Genomic DNA, 12205 nt, shown 5'->3' on the forward strand with positions numbered 1-12205 from the left:
AGACTGTCTAGTCAGTGAAAGGAGCAAATATAAAGTTGCTGCTTCGTTAAGATTCAACCATTTATTTGGTAATAATCAGCGGATGAAAACGTTATGACATGATACAGATAATTACAAGGCTTAAAATATTACCACGCCACTTGTGAAAACTATAAGGCATGCAAAAAACTTTGCATAGGGCTGGAATGGCATCGTACAGTACTAACAAGGCGCCGCCAGTGCGAGCTTATCCTTCATCTTCTTCCCTTCAGGAACGGTGGCGAGGGGACGCAAGGAAATCTAAACCAAACGTAACAAAATACACTCAAAGTACACACGTGTGATGAATGCAGTTATTAAATATTTGGGTAAAAGATAAAACAGCAGCATCGAAAGGAGGATGGAGAGCAGAGAGGACGGGGACACTCTTCAGCAGAGACGCAGGACGTGTAAACAGGAGACAGGTTGTCATGGAGACAGGAGGAGGACAACAGCAGTGCAGGGACGACTATAGTGTTCAAACAGGTTGAACTGCAACATTCATGGGTACATTAAAAGAAAAAAAATCTCAACGTCACCCCCTGCCTCTGAAAAACTGTAACAACAGTCTTCATTCCTTCTCATTGGATCATATACAGTATATTTATATATATATATATATATTTTTCATATACAAATATCTTCCATACATTTGTCAGTGGCTGTCAGTCCACCTGCAGATTTAAGGATAGCTGGGACCGCGTGCTGCGTCACACGATGCAGCTCCTGCCTGTGATTGGCCGAGGAGACGCTGTGTGTCGCTGGTCTCGGGGTCCGGGCTGTCCTCCTCAGAGCTGGAGGGGACGTAGAGACCCAGAACCTGCTGCACCTTGAGGGGGAGCTCCTGAGGAGGGCAGAGGGGGAGAGGAGGTGTCAAATTCATCGCTACAAAATCCTGTAGAGTGACGTATTTCTTAATCTCCCTTTTTCTTCTGACTTTGTGTTTAAATGCAGCAGATTCACTTATAAAACTCTGGTAGAAGTACACGTTTCATTCACATTTTCCAAAAATAATGTTTAAGAAACAAAGAAATTAGAGAATAAAAAATAATATTTGTGTACAAAGACTTGTCTTATACACACAAAGGGCTCAGTCTTCTGCCTGGTAGCGCAGCTGTCATTTCTATTTTCTGACCAATGCAGTTGTCATTTTCTCAATCAGCACCCACATTTTTTAAGTAGCAAATGTGCCTGTGTCCATGGGCGTGCTGGTCAGGTGCATTGCTATCTTGAAGGAGCAGGAAGTGACAGAGCCACTGGCAGACAAAAACCTGGTCTAGAGTCAGTGGTGCAGTATTTTCCTGCTATTTAAAGGACGCATTACTCAGACAGTAATGCACCTTCATAGGAGGATTCACAACAAGCACTGCAGTTAATACACAGGTCATAAAAATTTTATATTCTGATCAATAGTGACTGGGCTGCAGGTAGGTATAATGGGATGAAGTGTCTCCCCATTAAGAGAGATGCACGGAGGCTGTAACTTCACTAATTGTTCATACACATCTGGATCTCATGTTAATTAATGTCCCATGTTTTTCTGCACATCCAAAAGGTCTCACACTCACAGTCAAAGTTCTTACTAACCTCCATCTGTGGTGTCTAAAAAAATACATATTTCCTCTGTTTCCAAGTCCAGTTTTCATTTTTTTTGCTTAAATATTAATGATATCTGGAGCAGTGACAGTACTACACGCGTGGAAATAAAACTGAAAGCAGTGATTTCTATATTGTGTTGTATTTATGTGTGATAGTTTTCTGTTTATTTTAATGATTCTGTTTCCATGCACACTGTAATGTGCTGTTTCTCACACCTAAATGCACAGAGCGAGATGCTTCATCCTATTTCATTTTTTTGACCCGGCTCACCTGCATCACTACAAGTGCATCATTTCAGAATCACTGTTCACTTCTCAAACTTGCCGAATCTGATATATTTCACAGAATAAAGACAACAACTAACAGTCTGGCAAATTAAGATATGTCATAATTTCATGGACTGAATGTTATCATCAAAGAAGATTTATTTTCTTAGGTCTCAGATCATTGTGGTGACAGATTTATGTCAGGAATCACTGATTTAAAGGTGTCAGTCATTCTACAGCCTCCACACAGATACTTTTTTTACATTTAGCCTTTAAGAAGAGGATGTACTCTTCTTTTAAGATGTTGTCTCATCTTTGTTCATTATAACCACAACTACAAGAGTTACTCCATGCTGAATCTCATTGGCTCATGAAGCTCCTCTGACCTTGCACTGAATCAGCTGCAGGTAGATGGCCTCGGCTCCACGCAGGACGCTCTGCAGGTCCAACTTCATCGTCAGCTCATTGATGTGCTGAAGAAGATTCACAATGTGGGAAGAGATTCACAGAGGGAAATGTGTATATTTATAGATTAAAGTAACACACACACAGAGTACACACCTTCAGAATGGTGTTGAAGTCGTGGTCTGAGCCGATCAGCTCTCCTCTCTGGGACTGCAGGATCGAACAGGCGATCAGCAGGTGGAAGTTGTCACATGGAAGACGAGTCCAGAGGACCTGAGGAAGAAAAAAGGATGTTACAATACTTTTACAGAAGCTGCAAACAAGTTTGAAACATGTACTTTAGATTTTTTAATTTTATAAAAAATATTCATGTGTATGAGTAAACGCAGCTATGGATGCACTCACCTCCCACAAGATGAGGATATCCTCGAATGAAAACTCTCTCTTGAACCAGATGAGCAGCCAGCGGAAACAGAAGCAAAGAGAGCCGCTGTCCTGAGAGTCTGATGGACCAAAGATATTTAGTTTTCTTTTAAATTAGTGACCAGAAATAAAGAAGAATGAGCTCCTTGTAAATGTGAAATACTGAGTTACATCTTAAAAACATTTTACAGTAGAAATACATGAATATCAGTTGATCTTGTCCTCTCATTTAACGAACATTTTCACACTTATCATACATGTCAAAGTGGTGTGACCCCATCTGCAGCTGCTGAAAATGTGTATACCTTCATGCTTAATAATAATAATTAATAGATTTAATCAACAGAATCACTTTCCAAGAAATCCATTTAAGTGTTTGTTTGTTTTCATTTCATTGTTGTAACATTTATGATGTTAGAAGTGGAGCTGCTATGATGAAAGACAAATTTCAGATTTGCTCTGACAATAAAAGTATCAATCAATCAATCAATCAATCTCTAAATAAATTCATTAATCAGAGGGTTGACAGGGGAATTGGCACCACTGGAGGTCACACAGGCGCACCATGTTTGGGCAAACTGTGTTGCTCCCTACATATCCTGCAATGCCTTAAAGGGATAGTTCACCTCAAAATCAAAAAACACATTTTTCCTATAGTGCTATTTATCCATCTAGATAATTTTCATGTGAGGCACTGAGTTCTGGAGATATCTTTCTAGTTATTTTAATCTAAGCCAGTCTCAGTGTTGGAGTATCAGCTGACTAACCCAGGAAGTCACAGAGCTCCGGGTCCAGAGCCTTCAACAGGATACTGAGCTGAAGGAGCTGCTGCTTCATGGCCTCCTGAGACTCTTCAAAGTTCTGATGCTGCAGAGGAAGAGAAGAGAAAAGACTTGTTAAGTCACTCGGTGACCTCAAGTTCACACATGTACAGCCTTAAACCTTGAACTTTCATATTTTTTTGATTTCTGCAGACAAAAGTGGTGGTGTTTCCACTACTACAACCACAAAATATGCTTCTTTTTAACTGACTAGATTTCACAGAGACTCCGACCCAGTGGCAGGCATTAAGAACAACTAAACAGAAATAGTTGATCTTGGATGATGTTGTTAATTTATACAGGTTATAACGGCACAGAGAATTTCATAAGCAGTTAAAAAGTCATTATAGTAGCTTTAACAAAGATTAAGCTGATCATACCAGAATAAGTCTGCTGCAGATTGAATAATAAAGCGTTTCTGTTTTCATTTAAACCAGAAGTGCTGATGAAGCATTAAGTCACCACACAGGAATCATCTGACTGGCCACACTGAACATGAACAGAAAACCTCTGCATCTTAACTTTGAGTCAAAATTTCTGTTTTGGTTTTTGTTGCTGCTGAGCTCCTGTTCCTGTCCAAAGTAGCTGTGTTCATATCCAAACATACTGAAAATTGTAAGTGAATTTTGAGTAAACTGGCTGCAGACTGCAGCAGGAAGTGGCACCAGTTCTCCAGCCAGAAAACCATTAGAAGAAGAAGAGAGCGCAACAAGATGACAACCGGTGAAAAAAAAATGTAGAAAACTGGATGAAAATGTGACCTTTGTGTTTGTTTCATGTATTGATGTGAGGAAAGTTCCATCAGATCTGTGTGGAGCATCATAGATGGATTATAGAGTCATCAGAGCAACTGTTGGAGCAGCTAATCAGTCATGTCGTGTGAAATGTTTGCTACATTAAAATGTGCAGAAAAAAAAGTGTTTACAAGACAAAAAAACCCAACCACAAATCAGTCTAAAAACCTTTCACTGTTTCCATCAACCCACATAAAGTGATGAAAACACGGCTACTTCTGGTTCCTCTAATGAATGCAAAATAGAGGAACAACCAAAGTGAAAGTTGTTTGTGACCGAAATTGAAAAGTTCACATGCTTGTGAACTGATCCTGAGAAAGAGAGAAACTCCGACTCACCACCAGCTCCATGAAGCCTGTCAGACACCAGAAGGACTCCACCTCGTTCTGAGTGACGAACAGCAAAGGAGAGAGGAGATCACTCATCCCCTGGACATAACCTAGACGAACAGAAACAACAGTGTCACGGTGACATGGATCTAGCTAACTAGCAAACAAAATACCAGTTTTCTTTTGTAGATAGTTATCAAACAATCTAACTTTTTAAATTTTGTTTTATGTATTTATTTTAATTTGGGTAAGAAAGCATCTACATATCGATATAACTCTGTTTAATTTCAGTTTACATGAATAAACTTGGTTTTATTAAATGGAGATTCATTTTGAATTATGCTATTCTGAAATGTTTAGTCTTGGTCCACCTCAGAGACACACACCGAGATCGAAGTTGTACATGCAGTATGTCATCAGCACATCGTGGAGCAGAGTCAGTCCTGGGTTGTCGTTCCCAGAGAAGAACGTATTGTGTCTGTCTGTCCTGCTGACATCTCTCTCTGTCACAACAGAACAAAGACAAGTTCAACTTCAACAAAGACAACTGACTGATGCGATGAACGGATCGTCTGTTGTTCTTTTTTGACAGATTGCGGGGGCTGACCTATCAGGCTTCTGTATCCTCTGAGGAGGGAGTTCCTCATCTCCTGCTCTTCACTCACCGACTTCCACTGCACCTTCATCCTGAAGTACTCGTCCCTGCAGACACACACAGTGAGGCGTCACAGGGGTCGACCGCCTCAAAGGAAAAGACTGACATTTTGGGAAAATCTCTTATTCACTTTCTTGCTGAGAGTCAGATGATAACTTTGACACGACTCTCATGTCTGTTAGGTAAAAATGAAGCTACAGTCGGCAGCCAGTTAGCTTAGCTTAGCACGGCATTATAATCTGACAATAAAAAGAGATGCGAAGTCCTACACTCTAAACTGTCAATTATCTGTCAAGATAATGATAAGCCCATTATCCTGAAAACAAAATCCCACTGCTCCAAAAATACACAATCCTCTCACTTAACTCTTGGCAAGAAAACAAATTAGCATATTTCCCAAAATGTCAAAACTTTTCCTTTAGCCACCAAAAATAATTAGGAGAGGATACTCTGTTAAAAATAACAAAACACACTAACGTTTTGACCCGCAGAATGCCCTCTCTTTCCTTGGCAGTGCTGTTCCACGGATAAAAGCCCAGGAGGAACTTCCACACCTCCTTCCTCAGGGCCGGTGTGATGCCCTGTGACGGACGAGAATGATGTGAAAACACTCATGTGGTAGACATAAAGAGCTGAAAAACATAAAGCAGATTTACAGTTACTGTATTTCCTGTCTTACCCCTCTGAACACCAGCTCTCTGATCCTCTCTGGGTTCTTCACTCGCCCCTCTGGGTCCAGAAACTCCTCCCATTTGTCCAGAGGTTGTCCCCTGGTTACATCTGGTCTGGGACCGAGCTCCACCCCCTTAATGGACAGACACAAACGTCAACATCTAATTTAAAAGTCTCTTGACATTATGAAAATCTGTAATCAGACACGATTGTGTGCTCTAGATTTGTTTTCTTGTCTTACACAGGTGATGAGCTCAAAGCCGGGCTCGTCGTCAGACTGGGGGGGCAAACTGGGATCCTGATTGGAGCGTGGGACGGGGGAATCTGGAGGACGAAGCGCCGCTTTGAAGAAATTGGTGACTTTGGAGAATCCACCAAATGTGGTGGCGTATGGGTCCTGGATAAACCTCTGTTCAGGCAGAAAGAACAGAACCACAAACAAGAGCAGACATCGAGAATTTTTAGTTTGAGACCTGCAACAATCTCGACGAAGTTCATCTGTTCTAACAGAGAAACATTTCAGTCATATGATGTGACACTGGAGGGTCACTTTGACCTGTGAGTCATTGATCATTCATCGACAACTTAAAAATATTGATTTTCTGATCAGAGAGAGTTTGCACTGATGTCACTTTCCACAGTGGGACAATCAAAAGAATTAACTTTAGCTGATTGAAGAAATGAAGGAAATTGATTGGGGCTCATTTTTTAAACACAACACGTTTGAGTTTGAAGTTGAAGGGGTCAAGTAGATGGTCAAGATGAGTCTCAACTCATCAAATCTGTGACTCAAGTCCACATCACTGTTTTTATCATATCCATCTCCTTACTTTAAATCACAAATGAATTTCTTTGAAAAAATTCAAGTCAACTCACCGACACAAGATCCGAGCCTCCATCATCGAGGAGCTGCAGCTTGTCGAAAGACTGAGAGAGAGCGCCGGAGTCATGAGGATAGGCGAGGAAGAGCCGCCCGTCAACTGGTGACCTGATGATGACAAATGAAGCATCGTGTTCCAATTCCAGTACAAACACTTCATTACTGTATTTAAGTGGAGGTTTTCAGGGATCTGTACTTTACTTGAGCATTTATTTTTCTGACAACTTCTTATTTTTACTCCAAAACAGACTTGTTGCTTTAGTTTCATACATTTGAGGGGAACTACTGAATATTTTAATTTTGCATCATTGCTGTTTTCCGAACAGCAAGATGCTGTACTGAACAATAACTCAAAGACAACACGATTCCATGTTGGATCCATCATCATCATCATCATCATCTCACACACAACAGACAAAACAAGATGAGACAGACAAAGACAGAGACTCGACCGCTGAGAAAAGGTGACGTTCACTTAGCTTTGCACAGAAACAGCTGCTAGAAATGTTCTTCAAGCGGATCTGTATTTCTGCTTGTTACAAAAGTGATTAAATCTACAATGACAGAGTTCCTTAGTGAACAGAAACCCATGTGATGTTGTTCCCCACTCATGTGACAGCTGAGCTCTGTCTGAAACTCCTCTTCAACTGTCATGAGATGAATTCTAACATTCCCACAGTCACAACGAGACAGAAACTGCAACTAGACTCAGGATGATGATGATGATGATGATGATGATGATGATGATGATGATGCTTACTGGTCCAGGATAATGTAACGCTGCAGGGCCCTCAGCAGCTCCCTGGTTCCTCCTCTGTGGAAGTGCAGAGGAGGCAGCGGGTGGCCTCCTCGACTCGTCAGCACCAGGAAGTTCCGACCCAAAGAGAAGCGAGCCCTCCGGAGAGAGTACAGCTCTGAGAGAGGCAGGGAGAACGACCACTGACCTGCAGGAGACAAAATTTACCTTCAAAATCAAGATTTCATAACTTAAAAAAAACACTTTCAATATCAATGTCACTACATCAGCAACAGATCAGTTACTTCTCCTTGGTCCAACCAAAAAATCTACAACTTGTTTTTACAGTGTCTGAAGCCAGACTGACGTGCTGAAGCTGCAGGATGTTGCATAGATGTGGCTAAATGAACTTGTCGTGAATATTGACAAGGATGAATGGGTTCATACAAAGAAGATATCTGTGTGCAACCAAGCTTGTCTGTTGCAGTTTTTTAAAATCCTGCACTGCTTACATATTTCATCCAACAAAAGACACTAAATGAAGCCCTGACTAATACACAGAAACATACTCATTTAGCTAACATTCACCATTAATTCATACTCTGATTAACATGAAACAGGCAAACAATTCCAGCACTGGGTGGAAATTTCAAAGGAGGACACTGCAGCTGTGAAGCAAATATTTCAACTTATGTTTCCTTAATGTCCAATGACATATTATGTTTTTTTTATGATTTGTTGCAGTAAATATATTACATACTTCTCCTTTAACTGTTTACAAGAAAGGACAGAAATGTAAACTGCACCTGAATCTCTGATTGGAACGTGTTCTCGATCTTTCTTCACTGTGCTGATAACTGCCCAGTCTGGCTCATACCCAGGGTCGAAGTTTGTCTCCTCCTCTCCTCCTTCTCCATCCTAATCGGTAAGGGAATTATATTTCAGAAAAAAAAATAAAATAAAATAAATAATTTCCTTTTCCTTTTCATGCGTAACAAACAGATGATTACAGACCTTTTTGGTGAAGAGCACAGCAGGGGCACTGCGGCCCTCATCCTCCAGGGGGCTCCACTCTAAAGCCGGCACCCCGGCCTAAAACAAACGCACGCTCAATGAGAACAACAAAGTGCTTTTACGATTTCCCTCTTTGTATCTTAACACAGATCCACTTACCCGCTCCACAATCCGTATGAAGCCGGGGATGGTAGTGTCATGGTTACTCCTCTTGGCATTTGTGTGAAGGTACACCCCCTCCTTCTCAAATATCAGCTGTAGACAAAGAAAACCCTCAGAAATGTAAATGTAAGCTGGAAAACAGAACTGGTTTTCTTCAGGTTGGGCCAGATTCCAGTCACAGGAACATGTATGGCAAATGTATGGTGACTCTGCCTAAACACTGCAAATATTCTTTATACTGTGAACTTTTTCACATTCATGCACAAACTGTACAGCTCTTTCAATTATATATACTTTATTTTTATTCATGCTGTCTATATTGTTATGCACGCTTGTATGTGAAAACCTAACTGGCAAAAAAAATGTTTCTGATCTAACAGAGGTTCAAATAATGATTATTCTCATTATCTTCCGATCTGCTTGATTGTGGGCGTCATCATTCTCCAAAATCTCCAAATTCCAAAGGTCACAAATTGATTTGCTTTCCAATTTAAACATATTTGTTTTAGCACTGACAGCTCTGAACGCTCATTTACATTTTCCAAATTCTTCTTTAAAAAAAGTGCAGCTCCGAGCTCTCAGTTCACCCCAAAATCAAAAGCACATTTTTTTTTTCAAACACAACTAGAGAGAAATGAAAATGACTGATCTACATAATATTATAAAGCTGCAACGATTTATAACTCATCAATAATCAATCATTCAATTGAAAGAAAATTAGTTGCAGAGTATGTTGATAATCAATTAATTGTTTCAGTAAGTTTTCAGGCAAACATTTGCTGGTTTCAGCTTAATAAATGTGAGGATTTTCTGCTTTTCTTTTGCCATTTATGACAGTACATGAAGAGTCCTTGGGTTTTGGACTGTTGGTTGGACAAAAGTAGTAATCTGAAGACGTCACTTTGAGCATTTCTCACAATTTTGGTGACATTTATTAGACTAAATAATTAATTGATTAACTGATTAATGAAAATAGTTTTTCTATTTTAATCCCTCTGATATGACAGATCTCCCCCGTCCCTGTTTCACCCAGTCTCACTCAAACTCAGTGTTTCACAAACTTTTTTTTCTGGGGACCCACTTTTTAAAAAGGACAAACAATCAGGACCCAATTCACAAAAGGCCTCATCAATAAATTGTTCCTTTGTGCAGAAATTACAGCCACTTCCCCGTCACTTTGTCTCATCTTGACACATTTGAAAGCATATGAACATGTTAAAACTTTAGAAATGAGAAATAAATTAATTTAGGTTGGATTAAATAACCATCTTGCTGTTTTTATTCCTCTTAACAGGAAAACAATATCAGACATTTTTGCCAATTAAATAAATGAGACAAAAGAAGTGCATTTAAACAAAATTAACAGGCTTTCGTATGCAGAATTTTTTTTCCATAGTTTTTTTTTTTGTTTGGGGACCCAAATAAAATCTCCTGTGACCCACCTGTGGGTCCTGAGCCAGTGTTTGGGAATGACTGCTCAGACTAGCTACAGGTAAGTGTATATTTGATTTTGTTTTGTTTGTTGTTTAACGTTATTTGACTGAACTGTAACATAACTGATCACATAACACTAAACTATATTCCTAAAGGCCTAAAGTGTCCCATCAAACATCTGACTGGTAGCTGTGGCAGGTGAGTGACTCACATAACAAAAAGCTGTTTTAATGACAGAAGCAGGTCACATGATGACAGTGTGGCTGCTGTCAGGAAAACTTAGGAGACTTTACTAAAATGATCTACTGTCGAAATTCTACTCTCTTCACGGTTAAAAGTGCAACTGTTAGCTAGTTACCCAACAGAGTCCGACATCTTAAATGTAGCTAGCTGATAACATACATGTCAGCGGACAGTGAACCGCTTTACATTATCATGACGTTATTGTGAATTGAACGCTAGCTTAACAACCGCTACAGCTAACAGCTCCGTCCAAAATGTCTCAGTCCAGAGGGACGAAACTTTTCAACGTCCACAGACGTAAATACTGACACTAAACTACAGTAAAGAACTCAAAAATACCTTGCAATCCTCCATTCTCCCGTCACCTCCGTGTCCACTGCTTTTCCAAAATAAACGTTACGTCAGACTTCCTGCTTACGGAAGCTCCGCCCCTCGTAAACGTCATGGCCGGAAGGCGAGTTAGTCAGACCATAGTGAATTTTAATTTAATTTTTAATGTGCATATTTAATCTCACTCCTCCGTCTCTTTTATTTATGCTTGTATTAATGATTTCCTTTCCTTGTTCTCTAAATGTATTGTTATTAATAATTTTTTTTTATTTTATTTATTTTTGATTTTTTTTCGCCAAAAAGCCATAATGTGATAAAACAAAAACAAAACAAAACAAAACAAACAAACAAATAAAAAACAAACAAACAACAACAACAACAACAAAAATACGACACTCTGACGTGCTTTATTTCAGACAGTAATACCATTTACATTTATTTTGAAAGTATTTACCGGAAGTGCTATATCATGATCACTAGAGGGCAGTAAAATCCCACAATTCGTCACAACACCAGCAGCGTCCAGGCTGCACACTTAAATATGTTTATTTTAGCTGTTAAATAAATTATATCACTGTACTGTGATGAAATGCATCATTCTTAATTAAATGTAGCCACATGGCATCAATACTAACTATCTTCTATTATCTAAAAAAGGGTAATAACATCTAAGAAATAATTTTAGAAATAATAATAAATGATAGTTAACAGGACTGAACGTTGAGGCTGACATTTTCAGTCACATTTACAACATGATCAAAAATAGAGAAAATACAGTTAGAGGACGAGAACTTTTGGTTTTTCCCATGGCTTTCTGGTTATTCAAATTAATCCACAGACCTTGTGTGATCAGTTTCATGTAGGAACTATTTCTTTCTAGACTCTAGTTTCTTTTCTCCCTAGAAAGAAAACAGTTCCTTAATGAAACTGCCCACAACCAGGTCTGTGGTTTACCTTCAGTAACCAGGTCATCATTTCTGGAAAGAGATACTGATTTTGAATTTTTCAAATGTATTTTATTTATTTATTTATTGGTGCTTTAAGCACTTTAGTGCCATCTAGTTTCATTATGTTTGAGAGAAGAAAAAAAAAGAAACAAACGGAAAGGGGGAAAACAGAAAAAAGGAGAGAAATAAAATAAAATAAAATAAAACAAGACAGAAAAAAGTACAAAAAGTAAAAACAATAAGGAGAGAGAAGAAAGGGGAAGGGAAACAAGAGAAAGAAAGGATTTTTTAAAAATGATAACTGGAAAATTTCCATGTGGAAATCTCTTCCAGTTATCATTTTTTAAAAATCCTTTCTCATCACTGATCCTCCGTTTTTGTTCCACCACATTTGTCTGACAGCTGCAGTGAAAAACAAAGTCAACAAAGTAATCTGTGGCTTGTGAGCAGCTGGTAGGTGGTGAAGGTGAGGAAGTG

At 39.2% G+C, this 12205-nt stretch overlaps 1 protein-coding gene across 1 annotated transcript; it reads right to left on the reverse strand.

Moving 5' to 3' along the window:
* Positions 1–46: 46 nt before the first annotated feature.
* Positions 47–10886, reverse strand: tbc1d17 (TBC1 domain family, member 17). Its single transcript, XM_084744484.1, has 17 exons — positions 10791–10886; positions 8772–8867; positions 8613–8690; positions 8405–8516; positions 7623–7806; positions 6859–6970; positions 6224–6391; positions 5990–6115; positions 5788–5891; positions 5263–5357; positions 5042–5158; positions 4665–4765; positions 3479–3578; positions 2694–2791; positions 2445–2561; positions 2270–2356; positions 47–862 (listed from the first exon to the last, which is right to left on the reverse strand). Exons 1-17 carry the CDS (start codon positions 10803–10805, stop codon positions 701–703), a joined length of 1872 nt encoding a protein of 623 aa, XP_084600610.1. The 5' UTR covers positions 10806–10886; the 3' UTR covers positions 47–700.
* Positions 10887–12205: the final 1319 nt, after the last annotated feature.

This window comes from Lutjanus erythropterus, chromosome 19, assembly GCF_056507025.1.
Source record: "Lutjanus erythropterus isolate fLutEry1 chromosome 19, fLutEry1.hap2, whole genome shotgun sequence".
NCBI lineage: Eukaryota > Metazoa > Chordata > Actinopteri > Lutjaniformes > Lutjanidae > Lutjanus > Lutjanus erythropterus.